This window comes from Cydia pomonella, chromosome 2, assembly GCF_033807575.1.
Source record: "Cydia pomonella isolate Wapato2018A chromosome 2, ilCydPomo1, whole genome shotgun sequence".
In the NCBI taxonomy this organism is placed as follows: domain Eukaryota; kingdom Metazoa; phylum Arthropoda; class Insecta; order Lepidoptera; family Tortricidae; genus Cydia; species Cydia pomonella.
In genome coordinates this window covers 29,284,859-29,306,909 of record NC_084704.1, presented here as the reverse complement: position 1 = coordinate 29,306,909, position 22,051 = coordinate 29,284,859, and the positions used below count along the sequence as shown (strand labels likewise).

Genomic DNA, 22,051 nt, shown 5'->3' with positions numbered 1-22,051 from the left:
TATTATTGTACTGTAAACATACATACATACATACATTGCAAGTTAAATAAAAGCTTTTAAAATACATTTCAATCATAACTTAAATATTTTAAAATATATATTTTAATTAAATGACTTCTGGTGGGAAGTGAAGATGGCTCTTTAAAATTGTGATGAAAGAGCTTGAATCTGTTGAAAGGCAACATTTACACTAATATTTTCTGGCACTGGCTAAACAAAGGATAAAACGCAGAAATGTGTCTGAGAGAGCATTTTATCATGTTTTATTTATATTTCAAAAAGTTGGCAAACCGGTTCGGCTTTGGTGTGAAAAATGATCTTTCCCAAATTCTCATAAATACATTCCAGTAGGACACCTGAGGAATATATAACAATTTTCGTTCTTGTCTTTACTATTAAAGGCCCATTTAGATGGTGCCAGAACTCGCAAATCAGTTTTGTTCCAATACAATATTTGATTGTTCGGTTAAATTCATAAAACCTCAGGAGACTACAGTATGGCTGCACTTCTTTAGACAGTGCGCTAAATGTGACTTTACTCTATAGTTTACATTTGTACAAGTACTGAAATAAATTGATCAAATTACTAAAAATCATTCTTAACTGGCTATCAGTAGACATCATGTTTTAGCAATAAGGCTTAGAAATAGTCCGTTAACTATAGTATATTTGTCTTTGAAAAAAAAAGATCTTAAGCATAGACATTGTAAATCAACAAAACAAAAGGATAATTTATTTAATTATACTATAACTTCGGTACTAATACTGAATACCCCGTTAAACTGAAAGCAAGTCAGTGGTTCGACACTCCTCCTTTCGGACTTTCCCTGCTCCGTTCGGCTCAGCATTGCTCTGACCAATTATTAGATTTGGCATGACTTGACGTCCCTATACATGCACAACCACAGGTAAGATAATGACTTTGATTTTGACAACCCTAAATGGCCGAAAGGGATAGTGCCATACATTAGAAAGGGACAGCATAATTCATCCCTAAATCACTGTCAAACTTCAGTTTTGTAGGAAGTGTCATTTTTGTATGGTAGTACTATTATTTATTCTGTGAGCAAGTTACAGCCTTCAACCCTTTAACAGGCACGATTGAAAAAAAATCAATCAATTCTAGCCTTATCACCAATTTATAGTACTAAAACTTCTGTACAAGAAAATAAATACAAAATGATGATGTTATATAGGTGGCCTATTTTGAGACCGTTGATTAAGGGTTAAAGTAGTTTAAAGTTTAAGGTTATTTTGTAAAAATTGCTGATTGTTTTGTAAAAAAATTGTTATCAAATGTACAGGAACTAGCAAAAATTGAATCACATCTATTTATGAACATGATACCTGAGTAAGTATGTATGACATGATAAATCAATAAATGATATCAGGCACAACAAATGTTAAACAAAACAAATGAATGCTAAAATCTGCCATTTATGACATGCACAATATATTACTGAAAAAATAAGTCCTAAAATAATTAAAATAATATTTTAAACATATCAGGCAATATATCGACGAATCTAGAACCTCCTCCTTTTTTGAAGTTAGTAAAAAAAAAAACCGTCAAGAGCATGTCGGGCCATGCTCAGTGTAGGGTTCCGTAGTTACTCTACCGTCACAATAAGATAAACTGGAGCTTAAAGTATAGTAGATTGTTAACCAAGGGATGAAACTGTACCTTCCACCCGAGTTAAACAAATAGGCAAATTTGCATAATCAGTACCTAATTAAAGTAACAGACTTACTTGCAATCGGAGACTTTGCATGTCTAAAGATAAATATCCCATAGCAAAAAACATTTATACCAAATAACTTTAACAACCCATTTAATGTTAGCAGTTTAGCAGTTAGTTAGTTTAGCTAGTTAGTAAGTAGCAATATTTGTACGCCAGTCATGGCAAACAAGAATCGTGCTGTAATAATTAAACATTTAACACCTTTATATATATACGCTTGTGTAACGCATATAAACGATCATTCATTCAATGTCGGTCCGGATCGTACCTGGCCCAACAGATCTCATTGGCCATTCAGCGTGGTAACGCTGCCAGTGTGATGGGGACATTTGAGCCGGGTACGTGACGGTTATTTTCTTTAGCTTAAATTATTGTTTACTCGTATAAATGACGAAGCCTGTTGCGGATATCATCATTGGTTTGTTTGGGACGAAGCATGTTGCTGATATGCATCTGTGGCCACCGGACGAAGCCTGCGTTGCGGATAATTTACATGCTAGGTGGATTGTTTTTAAAGTGGTAATAAATATTAATAATCTTTGTTTTATAATTAAAAATTTAATGTCGTTATAACGTTTAACTATGGATGTACGTCTTTTTACTATGAAGGAGAAACTTTTTGCGATAACTCAAAAACGGCTAAACTGATCATGTCCGCTATAGTTTTCATTTAATGTCTTTCTTAAGCTCTACTTCCACGATTTTTTTCATATTTTTTAGACCTATGGTTCAAAAGTTAGAGGGTGTCCCACACATTTTTTTTTCTCTCGGACCGATTATCTCCGAATATATTCACTTTGTGAAAAAATGTTTGTTGAAGACCCTTACTGAAGACTATTAGTTTTGAAAGGCCTTTCCAACGATACCCCACACTGTAGGGTTGAAGCAAAAAAAAAAAAGTCACCCCCACTTTACGTGTAGAGGAGGTACCCTACAAAAAAATTAAATTTTTAGATTTTATTATTCGACTTTGTCGGCTTTATTGATTTATATGTCCATGCCAAATTTAATTTTTCTAGCACTAACGACCTCGAAGCAAAGCCTCGGACAGACAGACAGACAGACGGACATGGCGAAACTATAAGGGTTCCTAGTTGACTACGGAACCCTAAAAACTATAAGGGTTCCTAGTTGACTACGGAACCCTAAAAACTATAAGGGTTCCTAGTTGACTACGGAACCCTAAAAACTATAAGGGTTCCTAGTTGACTACGGAACCCTAAAAAGGATGAAACTTTCATCTAATGATGCATTTTTTTGGTAATAGAGATTACAAATACAAATTCGTGTAACCTCTAATTGTCTCTTTAAGTGGTATGGTTGTTGGAATTATAACATTCTGTCAATTAATAAAATTTAATGTATATTTGACACTTTGCCTGTTGCCAACTATGAGAGTTTCCCACATAGATGGTTAAGCATTTTTTAGAGTATATTGAACATTCTACTACAGTAAATGCCAGATATATTCTGAAAAACAATGCATTTAGCGAGGCCCACAAGACACTAAAGAATTTTAAAAGTGTAAATTTAAGCATTTTAATTTATTTTGTTTTGTTTCACCTTGATATCTTACTTGTTCAAAATACCCTTTAATTTCCCTATACATTCCCAATTTCCCATTATGTTAGAAAATTATACTATTGTAAAGTATTTCTCCTCAATCTTTTTTCATCAATAATAAGTATACCACGTGATCTTCCATACAAAAAGAGAATACATTTTCCACTTCTAAATATTTTTCATTATTTATGATTTTTTTTAGTATGTTATTGACACAATGTAAAACAAGGTTTATACGTTTTTCTTTTTTTTTTTTTCAAAATATGCAAAACAAAAAACATTTTCTTTTTTTAATAAAGCCACACCTATAAACCTAAAATATATTATGCTGAAGCAATCGTCATCAAAATCAAACTGATTTGTTAAGATTTAGTTATTGGAAACCGTTTTTTCCCGAAATGGAATTTCATAGAAAAATTACCGTTATTTCGTTAGATTCGAAAAGCTATTCTTCCCTCTTAATGTAAATTCATTAAAATACCTAAAAGAAAAATATTTGAAATTCAGTAAAGTATAAAAATTACATCAGTTCCTCTGTTTAAATGTCTTTTATTTAAAAAGCGGCCAAGTGCGAGTCGGACTCGCCCATGAAGGGTTCCGTGACATTTATGACGTATTAAAAAAAACTACTTACTAGATCTCGTTCAAACCAATTTTCGGTGGAAGTTTGCATGGTAATGTATATCATATATTTATTTTAGATTTTTCATTCTGTTATTTTAGAAGTTACAGGGGGGGGGGGGGACACATTTTTTCACTTTGGAAGTGTCTCTCGCGCAAACTATTCAGTTTAGAAAAAAATGATATTAGAAACCTAAATATCATTTTTGAAGACCTATCCCTAGATACCCCACACGTATGGGTCTGATGAAAAAAAAATTTTTTTTTAATGTTATGACGTATAAAAAAAAACTACTTACTAGATCTCGTTCAAACCAATATTCGGTGGAATTTTGCATGGTAATGTACATCATATATTTTATTTAGATTTTTCATTCTGTTATTTTAGAAGTTACGGGGGGGGGGGGGGGGGACACACATTTTACCACTTTGGAAGTGTCTCTCGCGCAAACTATTCAGTTTAGAAAAAATGATATTAGAAACCTCAATATCATTTTTGAAGACCTATCCATAGATATACCCCACACGTATGGGTTTGATGAAAAAAGATTTTTTGAGTTTCAGTTCTAAGTATGGGGAACCCCCAAAATTTATTGTTTATTTTTCTATTTTTGTGTAAAAATCTTAATGCGGTTCATAGAATACATCTACTTACCAAGTTTGACCAGTATAGCTCTTTGCCATTGCCTTTTTTGCCATTTGGCTACGGAACCCTAATAAAAAATTGGGAGAATACCATTAAATAATGACGGCGAAAATTAAAAAAATCCCCCACAAGAAGCAAAAGCAATGAAAACAGGCCACTTTGTTCTCTTGAACGACCAGCTCTACATGCTTGATTTGGTCCATACGTTTTACAACATCCTGTATAGTATTGATATTGTTTATGGATTGTCAAATGTTTAATTCAAGCTTATCTAATGGCCAATTTAAACTTTCCTTCGTTAATAGAGTTTATGAGCAGATGTATTATAAAACATATCAACATACAATGATACTACTAGTACTTAGTATTTGCAGAGTAAATATTATATATAAGTATACCTATTATCAGTGTTCTGACATCCGATCAATACTAGACCCTACCTTGTTATAATAAGGTTTACGAGTGGTCTATTAACTGCCTCAAAAATGGTACCGAATGTACTGATAACCACCAAGACGTCCGGTACTATCGACCTAAGCTAACTGCAGTTTCGCCTCCACATCAAAATACACCTTAACTTATAAATTTAAAGTCGAAACTCGTTAACGCAACCAATTATAATAAATAATGATGAATGCCCGACCGCATAGATAAGGTTTCCCGAGGGTTGATTCTGATGTTGTCCTACTATCTGTCCCGCTTTTCGCGGATCAAATGCTAGAGACAACGCTACACGTTTGAATGTAAATTGATTTGAATAGTTTTGCTCGCAGGTTCGTTTAGTTTACGCTCGGCAGTCGTACGTAGAGAAACTAAAACTAGTTTCCGTGTTTCGGTAGTTTCGGTGCTGCCTTGTTTACGCAAGAGTTTTGTGAATGAACGATTTAGTGCTAGTGGCCGTGCTGTGAAGTGCGTTTAAATGACGTTTTAATTTTTTTTTGAACTATTCCGGTTAGTTCTAATTACATTGTGTGGTTGCCCGTAAAGCTTAAGCCGACTGCTGCAAGGTGCGTAATGTTTGTGTATAAGCACATGTGTGTAATGGATTTGAGTAATTTAGATATTATATAAATTAGATATATAATAAATTAATGGACTACAATACGATTGCATTTCCGCTAGGCAAAATTACCTGATGTTTTTCTTATAGACAATTGTATACAATATGTAGAAGTGCTCGCATAATGTAACATTAGCAATATGGTTTTCTCAATAAATTATCCTATTCTAATCTTATACCAACCTAATATTAAGAACTTTAACTTATGCAAATATTATAGACCTTACGCAATATTCGGGGGAACACTACCATATTATAATCTTTGGCAGTTTAAGGGTTAAATACATAGAACATGCATATAGCAATTTTTTATAAACCTAAAGAATCGGCAAAGCGCATGTGACTCCCCTGAAGTTGGAATTGCCAGCAGCGTCCGATAGGATTCCATGATCACATGGAACTGATGGGTCATGCGCTTATTTGCCATTATATTTATACCCGACTATAAAAACGTTATCATTTTAGTATTCTATGTAAGTTAGTATGTATGTATGGGTATGTGTCCACCATAGCTTCCAACACTAGGCAGGTACCGAACGATTTCAGTGAATTAGGTCTCAATCGATTCGTTTTTAAGATAGGTACGATTGACATGGGCTATGTTTTTTCTATTTTTCTAACTTTTAAACGTAAAGTTGTTATGTTATCTATTGGTGCGTATTAGGCATTGGTATCAGCTTTCGGTAATAATATCAGCTCGTTTTTAGGGTTCTCTAGTCAACTAAGAACAAGAACCCTTATATTTTCGCCATGTTCGTCTGTCTGTCCGAGGCTTTGCTCTGTGCTCGTTAGTGCTAGAACGCTGCAATTTGGCGTGGATATATAAATCAATAAATGCGACCAAACGGTAAAAAAAAGCAAAAATTTTTTTTTACGGTACCTCCTATCCTATACAAAATAAAATGTTTCCTCCTCCTAAATTTTTTTTCTTATCCGTCTTATCCTACAATTTTTTTTACATTCTTTTTATTTTGGCCCAATAGTGTGAGGTATCGTTGGATAGGTCTATCTAAATGAATAAGGGTCTTCGAAAACCATGGTAGGGGGAGGAAATTAGAGCGTTCGGGCTTTCTTAGCTCCGTTCGGCTTGCACAACTTGACGCCCCTTTGCGTGCACAACCACAGATAAGATAATTACATGATTTTTGACAACCCTAAATAGCCGAAAGGGATAGTTCCATACATTAGAAGGGAACAGCATGATTCGGCACTGAATCGCTGTCAAACTTCGGCTTAGTAGGAGGTTTCCTTTCTGTACGGTAGTACTAATATTTATTCTGTGGACCCATCCAAAAAATATGATAAAACTCGTTGCACGAGTAAAGCATAGCAAAAACTTTCAATGAAAACTATAGCATGACATGAATTTTTGTAACTGTAACTTCCTATTGCTTGTTATATTCAGGATATCCTGTTTTTGGCTGTCTATTAATTCTATTATGACGGACGAGCAACTACGGAACCCTACACTGAGCATGGCCCGCTATGCACTTGGCTGGTTTTTTTTTATAAAGTCATGTTTATGTATATGTGTATGTAGTTACATTATAAATACATAGTATAAAATAAACGATTTCATTTCATTTCATAAATAAGTCGAGCTTAAAAAAATGCCTGAAAACTGTAATCATATAAAACCGCTACGATTATTTACGCCCTTGCGTGTGAGCGTTTTTGGGTGTTGAATTACTTACTTCGCTCGTTGTTCAATTTCGCTCACCTTCCCTGACCTTGGAGATAAGCACTTACTAGATACGAAATCAGTTTTCCTCGCATTACAAATAAACATCTATCACTTTATATGTTATTTGCGTTCCACGGTTTAAGTAATGCTAAAGAAGGGTTAGTAAAAACTCTTCACTTTAAATCGAAGCGTATGCTCCTATAGGGACCGTGCGCGTTGGAGGGTCTGCCATCTTGTGGCCTGAATCGGAATCATAAACATGTACATTTACACGTCACGTGTTTTCTTGTGCATAGTAGGCTCTGCCATCTTGTGGGCTACATCGAAACAATAAACATCAAATTTACGCCTCGCGCCAAAAATCTGACGGCACCTGTGCTGCCTCCTTCAGTTCATGCACGCTCCCTATAAATGGCTGTTATGCGAGATCATAGGTAAAGTGAGTATTAAGTTCTAAATTGACGACCGGTCTAGCCTAATGGGTAGTGACCCTGCCTCTGAAACCGATGGTCCCGGGTTCGAATCCGGATAAAAGCATTTATTTGTGTGATGAACACAGATATTTGTTTCTAAGTTTTGACATTGTAATTATTATTCTTAAACTTAAGTTTTGACATTGTAATTATTATTCTAGTCTATTTTATTTTGAATTTGACTGTTAATATATTAATTATTTTTGTACTTATTATTTCAACTAATTTTTATTTTACTATGAATCATGATTTCATTGTTATTATGTCAATATTATTAATTATTTATTTATATATATATATATATATTATTTTATTTAACTCACGCGTGTTTTCAATTTAAACTTTACAAAAGGAAGTAAAAATCTGAGTCACATTAACAAAATAGGTACAATTGTGTATTTGTATGAACCTACTTAATTAGAACATTATATTGTATCAACAGCAGACAAGTCTGTACTTCAGCTAATACCCTTCAATCTTATTAGGGTACTTTTCAGTGACACGCTAGTTTTTGACTGCCATCCAACGAGTAGGTTTTGTAAAACACGTACAGTTGCAATTTTGGTAATACCAATACACATGAGTTATACATTTTAAGCAAGGTAAAAGATCCAGCTTTGGTTTTATGTAAGATTCAACCACGTAAAACCGAAAAATAAGTAAATAGAGATCAAAACCACCTTGAACAGGTCGCGTATTTTTTCCAGTTTCGTTTGTTTCCGAATATTACATAGATTTATGCAAAAATGAGAGAGCAAATTACGTAAAAGTATATTGTAAGTACAAATTCAGTATTAAATAAGCTTTCGACCCATAAATATGAATAATAAGGGACCTATAGCTTTTTCATCAGTAAAAAACTTTTTGACAGAACTTATGACCTCACTAAGTAAGTATGTATTTATCTGTATCGCCTAGTACCCATAGTACAAGCTTTGCTTAGTTTGAGGCTAACAATTCGATCTGTGCAAGATTGTACCCAAATCATTTAAGCTAAATAGGTAGAGTAGAAATAATTCTTACGAAAACTCGTTTTCCCTATTTTTCTCGTCCATCAAGATATTATAAAGTAAATTTTATGTTAAAAATAATATTACTTTTATAAATAGACTTCTTCATTGTCACAGTTGAACGGCGATGGCCGAGGAACCACTGAAGATCTACTGGAACCATTTCTTCAAAGCGGAGACCGGAACTTATGAGGTGAACCACTAAAATCAGAATAAAATGTATACTTAACACCAATTAAGTGATTTATACGATCATGTACTTAAATCTCCTTTGCAATTTAATGAGTTGGTCATGGTAAAACTCGCTTGGTCATGGCAAAACTTCTACCTACGTTTCATCTTGGGAAAAAATGCTTTTGTATGTCTGTCCGGTTGTCCGGCACTTCTCCTACTTTACTTCCTCTACAGGTCGCAGCCGATACCGATTCTCATGAAATTTTCTGAGCAGTTTCGATAGTTATATGTTTTTATTTTTCTCTATTAAGTTTTTCGATTACTTTCGAAATGGCGGAGCCAAAACGGGTTCTTGTGGGCTACAGCTCACAGACTGATGTAAATTTATTCATATTCGATTATAAGTTAAGTATGTCATCTTGGCGATGTCCATTGGCAAGTCTTCTCGTTACAAAGTCTTGAATAAGCTGAGTTTGGGATTATTAGGTAAAATAGGTTGAATGCGTATGTTTTAAGGAGTAGGTACCTACTCCAAAGTGCATTTGAACAGATGCGCTGTTGTTTCAGAAATCAACGTGGTTGGACCTGTTCTTAGCTGAATTCCTTGTCAGACTTAATGGCGGCGCTAATCCAAAGGAACTCATAAATTTTTGGTAAGTATTATTACATTTATTAAGCTTTGAATGATTAACGTTTGTCATGCATTTGTTCTACGATAAATTTGCTCTAAAATGCTTCAATATACCTAGAACCACATATGCGGATAAAGTATCACTTTTCGCACTCGTGGGCCTTTACGGCGTCTGAGCGCGGAAAAACATCAAATACAAAATGAAAAGAGGTCCCTGTAAAAATAAAAACGTGTGGGTATATTCGAAAATTGCTCACTTTCTACTCTTTTATCTCATATATATGTATCTTTCCGTTCATCTGTAGTCCCGTGAGCGGAGTGGTGACACTAGTGGGTTGCGAGTTGCTATGCGGGATCCACCGCGTGACGTCTTCGTTGAGCGCGCACAGTTCACCCAAAGATAATGATGTTACAGCACCAGGTACTTACCAGAACTAAAAAGATAAGTATAGACATCCAGATTGGTCCCATATTTGTCAACATCCAGTTCTGGTCATGGGATCCATGAGTTATGGAGGGAACTCCTCATATCTTATACCTAAGCATATTATATATCGATTTTTGTATTTTCATCAAGCCATTTCATGAAGTCGAACTGCTGATGAAGACTAAAATGGAACTGCTCAAGGACGATTATGTTATGTGTATTTGCGCTAATTTTAATTGTTATGATATGCAGTATTTTAATGGCATTTCAAACTTTTTGGGACGTCGGTTTTTCTGTTATACATTATTTGTGTTACTGTAAATAACTAGGTAATGTTTAGGTAGTTACTCGACAAAAAAATATTCATTACAATTTTCCGTTCTGTTGCGATACGAATGGCATTTGACTTTAACTTTCAGTACTTAAATTAAATAACTTTTTTGTCACCAAACAACAATAACATACCGCTGACTGTACTTTTCTTTTAACAGGCAATTACTTAACTAATACTCATCAAGATAGTTCTAATAAACCCCCACACCATTAGTTTGCGTTGTTTTAATTACTGAGTTCCTATGGCCATCTCCTGTGTCCATTAAGATCAGCTTGATGGTACCTACCATAATATTGCAGTTTCAGCTGAATCGAATAACGGGAAGTGGGTCTTATTTAACTTGCAAAATTTGACCCGAACATACATATTGCAAGTTAAATAAAAGCTTGTAAAAAGTGCATTTTTATACGGGATTATATTATATGTATAAACATTGTAAACTCTTCATGGTCATTGTTATTGTGTTCGTAACGTAAGATTCTAATCGAAATGTTTTTGGAATAGTCGAGGAAAAAGAAGATCGTCCGACAAGCCTCTTTACAAAGACCAACTCGCAGTCGACCGGAGAAGTGCTGCGCAAGTACTTGTTGGGAGGCGTGGCGTGGCGCTGTCTGGCGCTGCTCAGAGCGTTAGGAGTCGAGGTACGATACTACATAAGGCTATAGCGAAAAGTCGAACTTTAAAATATCTTGCCGTCTGACTAGCCTGTTCACGAAGACGGCCCGTCTGATATCGTGACGGTGGGAGGCTGTGGTGACTTTTTTGCCGGCACGATATCACGACAATGTGAGTTGATGGGTTAATGTTAAGTCTAATGTCCGGAGATACGAACGAAGCGTCAGGTATTGTAGACTTTATATGGTTTGATTTTTATGCATTTTGTAACAATATCAAAAGGAAGAGATGATTTTCGCAGTCTTTTTTGTGTATTTTATTACGTGTGGGCCGCTGCAGCGACTTAACTACGTACATGGTTCTAAAGAATGCAGATGTCAATTAGTTTCAAAGTAATGTTCGTATAACATGCTCAACTTACTTAAGAAGAGGCTGACGAAAATCTTTAGTTTTTATATTACATTTTTACTCGCTTTAATCAAAGGCAAATGCCAAAAATCACACGAAAACTAGATGTGTGAGTCGGACTCGCCCAACGAGGAGGGTTTCGTACAAATTTGTAGGTAAAGTGAGCTACCAAATTACATGGAGAAATAATGAATGAATTCATTGTTAAAGTCGTCATGCACTTTTACGGCTGATGATACATACATATTATAAAAAGGTTTAAATAAATCTACAAATAGATTTGGTCACCCATACAATTATTTTTTTCTATACTTGTAGTATAAGATTATATGAATTACTTCCCAAATTTCATAGGTCAACAGAAAGTCCCCAATAAATTTTGATTACCTCGTGAGTATCGAAATATGGGTTTATTGCGGCATAAACCTTGTTTTACGTCAACTTAGAAGTTAGATTTTTTCACAGCTTTAAGGTACTGTAGGAACTGTTTAATATCAACTCGATACATCAACGTGTTCCCGAGATAAGGGATCTTGACAGACAGACAGAAGAACAACAAAGTGATCCTATAAGGACTCCTTTTTTCCTTAAACCCTAAAAAATCACAAAACTTGCATAATTTACATTTATTTTCAGCTGTATATCGTTACCCTGCGTACCATAGCAGTATAATTTTAGTATAGAATAGCTAGTGATATAGTCGAGGGATCCGAGTTTTATCTGAATTTCAAACATAAGTATAAAATTTTCAGAGTAATTCAGATAAAATATATAAACCCGCGCGACAGCCATGTCTTCGTCGCAAGTTTCGCACGACGCGCCATAATTTGTTTCCTTATAATTTCCTGGCTTTACGCCCCCTCTTTAGTAAATTAATAACTCGTTACCGTAATCTGTCTGATATTATAAAAAATAAATCATACATCATTAATTAGGTATAATTATAAAGAGGCAATAATATGGCATAGATGTAGTATGAACCGTTTGGCTCGCTGCACAATCTACATGAGCATTATTTATTGCACAATCTACTACCGGCATGGAAGCATGCTTTCACAACCGAATTAAACGTTGTAATTCATACTTATGTACACTTATGACGGTAACAATTAATGTGAACAGCTTAATGAATTAGAGGTTTAACATTTTTTAAGCGGAAAAAATGTCAAGCAGTAATTTTCAGGAAACCTTATTGCCGCTTCAAGACCAAAAGTTGTTGTTAGGGTACCGTAGCCATAATGGAATAAACGAAACCCTTATAGTTTTGTCATGTCTGTCTGTCCGTTAATGTCACAGTATTTTATCTCAAACACTATAACGTAAATATTTGAATTAAATTTAGAACATACATGTATTTTGTAAACAGCTACTAAGTTTAGAAAATTGATTTTTTTTTTTCATTTAAAAAAAAAAATTGACGACCTGTCTGGCCTAGTGGGAATTAGTGACATAGTCAGCTATGAAGCCGGAATCCTGGTACGGGCATTTATTTGTGAGATGAGCACGGATATTTGTTCCTGAGTTATGAACTTATGAGTGTTTCCCACAACACAAGCCTTGTCGAGCTTACTGTGGGACTTAGTCAATTTGTGTAATAATGTCCTATAATATTTATTTATTTATATATTTTTGAGGGAAGCACTCTATACATGTAACTCGCATAAAATGTGAACATTTTTTCAGTAAATATCAACGAGTGTTACATAGTTTGATAGGTTTTTAAAAATAAGGTTTAAGTTTGTTAAAATAGTTGTTTGGTGGAGTAAATACTTTTTATAATAATCGTTTCGAAAGTCGAAAATAATGTGTCCCTATTTCTAAATTCTCATACGGGCGTACAAAAATCATGAATAAAAAATCAATAAAATTAAGCATGATAAATACTTTCCACGAAAAGTAATGGATTTTCCCAAGAAACTTCTGTTCTTATTAAAAGATCATAAGTGCCGGGAAGATAGCTTTTATATCGTATGAAAGTACGGAACCCTTGAGGGAGGGGTATTGATCCCGATACGCACTTGGCCGGTTTTTTGTTGTCCTAAATAAATTACATTATATTATAAACAATCAAAATAATAAGAGGGCCCGTCTATAAACGTGGTTTTGTCATTTTTATTGAAACTTAAACCTTTGTAAATTAAAACACTTCTACACAATCACACGATATTACAAAAAAATTACTGCGTTAAATTCATACACACGCTCGGCCATTTTTGAAATTTGACCGTTAACATGATTATGATTAAGTTTTTAAAATAATAATTAGAATCTAAATAGATCGTTGTGTAAAAATTACTATTACATTATGTAATCGTTTCTAATCTTATCATAACGTAAATAGTTCATATCTCGATGCATAACGCACTTCACAATACAATGTACGTTATGTATAACATTATAAACACTATATTATCTATAGATAAACATAGCTACTGGGTCGGCTTGATATTTGTAAGATTCTAAGATTAATTAACTGTGATGTTTCATAGTAGCTTGATATGATTAGTGCAGGTTGTCGTTTTAGAAAAAGTTGAAATATAGCATTTTATTGAATTAGTATCTCTGACTTCGTTTTTTAGCTTTAGAAAATAGGTAAACAATCTTGTGAGTCTTTTTATTGAAAAACGCTATTTAAAAATCAGTAATAATTACTTCTGAATGCAAAATAATGTAAATGATTATAGAGGAAATAGAAATAGAAATATTTATTTGCTTAAACATGGTAATTGCATACAGATGTCAAAAGTAAATTAATTTAGTATCACATGTTTAGCCAAAAAATATGGCATGCAAACTTAAAGCTAAAGAAAAAAAATAAACCCTTCATTACAATGTCAGAATTATATAATACATCTAGTTAACAGAATAATCCAGAAACTCGTTTAAGGAATAAAAGCATTTATCCTTTAACCATTTGTGTAATCCGGAATTTGTGTAATCAGGATCAATAATTGTTATATATTTGCCGTGACTTATTTCACAAAAAGGTTTTTCAATAAAAATACACTTCAAACTTGCTTACCTTCTTTCTAATGTCAAAAAACGAACTATAGCCCCAAGCTGTGTTACTGCATACATTTAGTATTCCCATATACCACTACCGTAGTAAATCTCCAACTATCTCCATACCAAATTCAATCTAAATCGATTCGGCAGTAAGGCTGCGTTTCGACAAAAGATGTGTTGCGGATTTATAATTTATTTATTTAACATGATTTATTGCAATGTAATTACTTAATCTAGTGTACATTTTCATCCTAGACAGTAATAACAATAAATTAATACAGTTTAGTGAGCTATAGGTGTTGCGGAAATGTGTTTTTAAGAACCAATAGAATTATTGCTCGCTGGGCGAGGAAAATAAATAAAGTTTCTATTGGTTTAAATAACACATCCCCCGCAACACATCTTTGGTCGAAACGCAGCCTTAAAGCGTTAAGATGTAACATTCAGATAGAGTTTCATTCGCATTTTAATATTTGATTTTATTTTAATATTAGGTGTATACTAGGTTCTGCCCGCGACTTCGTCTGTGTGGAATGGTGGTGATAATGACGATGATTGATAAAAACTATCCTATATGTCCTGCCTTGGGCCTCAAACTATATCCATATCCAATTTCATTTAAATCGATTCAGCGGTTTATGCGTGAAAAGGTAGACAGACAGAGTTACTTTCAAATTTATAATATTAGTAGAGACATAGCATTGTTTTTTAATGTTGTAATTTTTTTTTAATTAAATAATAACTCGTCGGCAGGGAGTTCACCCTCACACCTTAGAACCTAAATGGTCGCGTACTGTGCGGTTCAAGAGGAATTTCCTCCCGCGGACGCTCCGGCTGTGGAATGAGCTCCCTTCCGAGGTTTTCCCGAGGGTCTACAGTATGGGGTTCTTCAAAAAAGGAGTGTACAGGTTTTTAAAGGGTCGGCAACGCGCATGTAACACATCTGGAGTTGCAGGCGTCCATAGGCTGCGGTGACTGCTTACCATCAGGCGGGCCGTATGCTTGTTTGCCACCGTCGTGGTATAAAAAAAAAAAAAATAATAGATCGATATAAAGTTGTGTAGTATTGCTCGCAGACGTATCTGCGTAATAAAAATTAGTGTACTGACAAAATTCTGTATTCGCCTACGAGCTCTTTCCGGTGCATGAGTACTAGCAAACCTACTGACTGGTTCAACGTACTATAACTATATTACTTTGTAATGGGTGCTTCATATGTCTGGGCAAGTGTCTATCTCTGTGTCTATCTGGACTAGTGTTTTCGGAACCGGTATTCTTTTTGAGAACCGGGAATTTCGGTACTTTTGTATTACGGAACCGGGATTTCCCGGTTTTTTCGGTATTTTCGGTTCTTGCTAGTTTTTGTCATAGAAAACAAGGGTTATGCTTCAAAAGTAAACTAAAATTCTGTATTCAAGTAACTTTAATTCGAAATTTTTTCTTCTATTTTCTGTTCTCATACCTAGTAGTAGGTAATTATATATAAATCAGACTATAATTAATCATAGTGTTATGTTATTGTTAGGTACTAAAGTAAGTATTTACTGTCAATTAAAGGGTAAAAATAAGGCAGTCATCTTAGATTCCTTAACATTTAGAATTATCTTAAACATTTTTAAAGAAAACAAAATTAAACTATTTTCTATTCTCATACCTAGTAGTAAGTAATTATATATAAATCAGACTATTGTCAATCACAGTGTTATTCTTAGGATCTTAAGTATTTACTGTCATTAAAATGGTCAAAATAAGGTAGTCATTTTAAATTCCTTAAACATTTAGAATTATCTTAAACATTTTTCAAAAGCAACAAAATTAAACTATTTTCTATTCTCATACCTAGTAGTAAGTTATTATATATAAATCAGTACCCCTAGTGTAACTAAATTCGATTTTGAAACTTGACGTACGCGTTTGCGTTTAGTCTCATTTTGTATTGGATTTAGGAAGAGCGCGCCAAGCGGGACGTTTTGGAACCTCAAAATCCTATACAAAATGAGACTTAACGCAAACGCGTTCGTCACGTTATGATGTCGATCAAAGTTACACTAGGGGTACAGACTATAATCAATCACAGTGTTTTTGTTAGGTTCTTAAGTAAGTGTTAACTGTCAATAAAATGGTAAAAATTAGCCAGTCACCTGAGATTCCTTAAATATTTATAAATATCTTAAACATTTTTCAAAGAAAACAAAATTAAACTTTTTTACAAAAAAATATTTAAAAACAATATCTCTTTCCGAGTACCTACCTATTCATAAAATATGGCGTAACCAAAGTTTAGCTTTTTAAGAGCTTTTAGCTCTCTCTTCTCTATAATAGGACCTTAAAAACAACAGTGCATCTAGAGTATCTAGTGCATTTCGCGCGTTATTTATTTTAACGCTGAATTATTCACGTTAGTTTTGAATGTTTGAATAGTAGAAAGTGTGGAAAATTAAAGTAAGAGTAAATAAGTAAATAGTAGTATGAATCGCTTAATAAAAATAAAATTCCCGAAAGTACCGAAAGAACCGGGAATCAAATTTGGTTTCCCGGTTCCATTTTACTGACAAAAGAACCGGGAATTCCCGGTACTTTCGAGACCGGGATTTCCCGGTTCTGAACCCTAATCTGGACTAAATTGAGTGTAACCCTTCTTTATTAAAAGATCTTGTTACACAAATACATGTCTAATTTTCATTTAGTTTCAGTTGTATATCTTTACCCTGCATAACATAGAAGTATAATTTCGTATAAAATAAGTGATATATATATATATATATATATACATATATATATATATATATATCACTACACATTAGCGCTAGTCTGACGTGCAACATTTTAAACAGAATTATATTTTACACTGTACCTCACCGCACCGTACTACTTTATCTATTACTTTATAATGGGTGCGTCATACGAGTATGTCTCGGCAAGTGTAATAACAAAAGTCACATGACTATATTGATTATGACCCATATTTATTAGAAATTTTGTTAAATAACATCTGAATTTGTGTTTGTTTGAATTATATCTAGATATGACTAATAAATACGGTTCCACCTGGCCATTTGTATTTGAAATCTGTGTCATATCTAAATGGATTAAGTTTGATAGTTTGTTTGATAATCATGCGATAATACTAGAAAAAAAAATTATACTTGAATGACCGATGGGTACATTCTAGGTACAAATAGTCTACTGTTTACTAATTGTGTTGGAGTTCTGAAGGTAGTGACATCTATTTGTCAAGTTATAAGTACATAATTTTGAAGATAAAGAAAGTTTAAATAGAGCAATAAAATGCCTTTTAATTTAATTTTCCAATTTGGAGACAATGAATTTTGAAAGTCCGCGGCCAAATAATAATTCACATTACTTACTCAATCCTGTCTATATTAAATTAAACTTAATATTCATTATATGCATCAAATACTTCGTCGCGTTACTTGATCGTGGATTGTATTTTGTCTGTAAAGCAGGTTTTTGTTGAACACTTCTTAATGATAATATATTCGTCGAAAAAGTTTTTTTAGGAATGTGGATCATTAAGAACTGAGAGTTTACAATCTCGTTTGGATGATTAGTAATTAAGCTAATATTGTTTTTTTTTTTGTTGAATGCGCATATAATTTTTGTTGAATAAAAGCAAAACAAGACGCAATAAAAAATAAGTGATAAAATTTGTTATAAAATAATAGTAAATAAAATACTTCGAAGCACGCTAGTTTTCTGCTGAACAAAAGGTGTTGAGTAAATTCTTATATTCATCAGGGGACGAATGTCCCGCAAGACGTGTCATCAGCGAAGTCATACAAGATCACGCGCCTTCTCTCGCCATGTCTACATATTATTGTGACCCGCGCGACTATAAAATTATGTTACACGGCAAGCACGCGATGCTGGTTAATATTGTTCTTTCAGTTACTGAATTTACAGCCTTAATAAATAAATAAAAATAATGTTAATACAGGGCCTCTCATGCTGTCGTCAACTGAGCTCCGTCCTCATCTGGCTTTTCGGCGAGCTGAGCGCGGGCGCGTCCACTCCGGCGCAGCCGCGCCCGCGCCTCCGGAGAGCGGCCATACACCAACTATTTTCCGACAGGTGAGGCATCTGACCAGTACTGAGGCAGTGTAGAAACTTGCAAAGGCACTATAAAGGTCGAGTGTTGCTTCAGCAATTTTTTCTACTATAAAAACCACATGCATTATACCTACACATTTATATATGGTCTTAAATTCTTTCGAGTTGTTTTTTTAACTTATATAATAACGGAAAAAGCGAGCCTTAATAAAAAAAAAAATATACTACGTCGGTGGCAAACAAGCATACGGCCCGCCTGATGGTAAGCAGTATCCGTAGCCTATGTACGCCTGCAACTCCAGAGGAGTTACATGCGCGTTGCCGACTCTAACCCCCTCCCGCCCCTCGTTGAGCTCTGGCAACCTTACTCACCGGCAGGAACACAACACTATGAGTATGGTCTAGTGTTATTTGGCTGCGATTTTTGGACCCGGGTACGTCTTTAAACTACGTCCACAAGAGAGGTATGGGCATTGTGAATGTCATCTCGCTTTGTGTGGTCGATATCAGATAATCAAGGATTTTGTTACAGGATATGGTCCAAACAAAAGCCCGCTGGCAGTCCGGCGTCCAAGACACTGCACAAGAACACTGCAGTATCTGATCGTGGTACGACTGGACGGTAATTACATACAATTTCATATCATGCTAGTCCCCAATGTAGGAAAATCCAGAATGTCTTTGTTTCTACTTTCTATGTTAAATTTCATTTAAATAATTGATAGAATCAGGCCTTGCCTTATATTAATTAAAAGAAAAATATAACATTGCTAATCCGCGAAATAGTAACGTGCTAGTCAATCAGTGCTAACCCGTTATACTTGCGTATTTTTTGTTGGTAGGAACATTCATATCGTCTAAAATATACGCAGATAAGTATACCGGGTTAGCATTGATTAACCAATACGTTATAATTTGAATTAAATTCGATTCTTTGAAATCTTGTAATTAAGTTACTTGTAGCATAAATCAAGCAATAACAATACAATAAAGTAAAAGTGTTTTTATATTATCCCAGATCAAGACACGTGAGCCAAAGTAAAGACTCCGATGTCAAAACGAAAAGGAAGACGATTAAGCCAGAGCTGTCTTCCGAGTCTGCTGACTCCAACGACGACTTGCAAGTTCTAAACCGGTCGCTCGCTATCAAAGTTTCTTCTCCCGACGATTTCGAGTACTTCAACTCGCCTCTAAAGTCATCCAATGAGTACGCCAATGAACTTTACAGTGACCCCTTTCATTCGCCAAAGAAAACAAAACCAAAACCAGATGATTATATGAACGAAAAGCATAGAGAGGTTATAAATTCTGAAATATCTGCCTTTGAATTCATCCTCATGATCACGGATTTGTTACAAGAGCTGTGTAAAGCTGAAAGCAGTCTATCGGGTTCTGAAGGTTCACAAATATCAATGCAGTGTATAAATTTCTCTTTAAAAAACCTATGCTCTCTACAGTTTGGTTCGCTTCCCGCTTGTTCAAAGAGCGCGGACGAAGTCTCCCACATAAAAGTCGCCCTAACAGAGCTATTAATCGTCTCTTTAGACAAAGTTCTCATCCGGTCCGACCTGTGTGCCAAACTAATAAACAATGGCATACTTCCGATGCTACTAAGAATATTAGAGGACGTAATCTGCAAATCTAGCTCTAAGTACCATAAGAAGTCTGATGAGAATCTCGTCGATGAAACTTTAACAGAAGCTCAGTCTGACGATATGCTCAGATTCGTTTTCGGCATAGCGTATTCTATCACAGCTTTCTTCCACTGCCTTCTTATGCAGTGTCGTACCTTGGAAAACTTAAGGGAATTCACCGATCAGTTCAAGTTGTACGGTGAGTGTCTCAAAGGCGGTCTACTCAGAGAATGCGTTGAGTTGATGATCAGGATACGAGGCGTGGATTACGACGAGGCCGTTACGCTTATAAAGAAGCTTTTAGAGTCTGTAGGGAAGCTGATAAACGGAATGAAGAGAGTGCGAAGTGAGGTTGTGCATTCCACAGCTTGCCCTCGTACTAGACATAAAGTCTGCCGTGCGCGGGTCGCTGCGGGCATGCATCACCACCATGACATTCTAGGCGAGGCCAGCACAGATCTTCCCTTATCATCCACGTGTTGCGTATCAGTTCTATACGGTACACTGGCTTGCTTGTTAACGGACGAGGAGGTATCCACACAAGCCCCGCTCAGACATAAAATACTGCGTGTTATGTTAAAATCTGGCGTCTGCTGCTGCTTTTCTCCTGGACTTCTAATGGAGAACATTGTCCGATTGATGTTAATACACGACTCGGTCGCTTCAAAATGTCTCCAAGTTTTAGAACATACTGTGTACGGGGATTTGGGAGCGAGCGTGCTGATACCGAAGGTCACAGATCAGCTCCCTTGTTCTATTTGCGAGCCGAGCGAAGACAAAAGGTTTGCCAAGAAACACTGCCTCCACTCCGTAAACCCGGTCGATCGGAAGAGTATATGGTCCTTCTTGATCCACTACAACTCTTTACTACAGCTGGACAATCATAATAATGTGTTGCATGCGACGGTGTCCCATTTGCTTCGAGTGACACCAAAGTGTCGGTTAGAAATGAAGCACGAGTTACTCTTCAGCGTGATATACCCGACTTTCATAGTCGCCAAACATAGATACATTATTAGAATGGAGGACTCTGCCTATTTCCTGACCGTATCGTGTCTAAATATCTTTTCCAGTCTACTAAACACGGTATCTTTTGCTGATCAGTTCATTCAAAAAGGTGGGCTTAGCTACGTACTGGAACTCGTGTCCCTACCCGAATTCTCAAACCAGTGTTGTTCCATTCTCGAAATAGCTATTACCGTTGAGATATTCAAATTGATCAAAGAAAATACATCCACGACTTATCATAGAGAAATGAGCTCTCTAGCATCTATCCAAATGCTATTCAAGTCTCTATCAGAAACTACGCAGAGATGCTTTAAAATCTACCGCCTTAAACTTCCAGTAGAAAAATTCGATGAGCTATCTGATATCGCGGAAGAAAAGAAACAGCTATCATTCAAAGAGAAACGCCGTGACTCGTCACAAATAAGAAAAGTGTCGATCTCTATGCCGAAAGCGATAAAAACAAACTTCGCTGCGGGTGAGAACGTGATAGAAGAATCTATTGAGGATTACTTAGAGGCTTTGAAGAATGCATGGACTTTCTGGAAATCATGCGCGGCACTGTGTCTTTATAGCCCTGTGTTCAGACAATACGCGGTTGACGAGGATGTGTTCTTAGACAGTTTTGGGCTGCTGCGAGTGTTGTTGTATTTCGTGAGTAACTGCGAGATGGCGCAGGCGGAGATGAGACTGCTTATTAAGATCGTGGAGGCCTTGCTGACGGTGCAATTTGCAGTGTCAGGTGAGTTATTATCATTATTATTGCTTGTTGACTACTAACTGATTACAATTTATTCCCGCCTGATGGAAAATTTACATTATCATACATAAATTAATTAAATACGTCAAATTTTAACAACAACGCCATCTATTAGCGTAATAGTGCCTAGCTGACCGTGACGAACCACCTTGAGACCTAATAATGTGTGGAAATTTGTAAGAGGGTA

The 22,051-nt window shown here is 35.3% G+C and overlaps 1 protein-coding gene across 1 annotated transcript in view; it reads left to right on the top strand.

The window, feature by feature from the left end:
- LOC133515510 (uncharacterized) overlaps positions 1-22,051 on the top strand; it is a 56,897-nt gene that overhangs the window by 567 nt on the left and 34,279 nt on the right. Inside the window, exons 2-8 of the mRNA XM_061848056.1 lie at positions 8,917-8,992; positions 9,541-9,626; positions 9,910-10,025; positions 10,870-11,006; positions 18,353-18,486; positions 18,998-19,087; positions 19,484-21,846. Of these exons, the coding sequence (XP_061704040.1) occupies positions 8,927-8,992; positions 9,541-9,626; positions 9,910-10,025; positions 10,870-11,006; positions 18,353-18,486; positions 18,998-19,087; positions 19,484-21,846 (2,992 nt within the window). The 5' untranslated portion in view covers positions 8,917-8,926. The remainder of the gene's footprint in view (positions 1-8,916; positions 8,993-9,540; positions 9,627-9,909; positions 10,026-10,869; positions 11,007-18,352; positions 18,487-18,997; positions 19,088-19,483; positions 21,847-22,051) is intronic.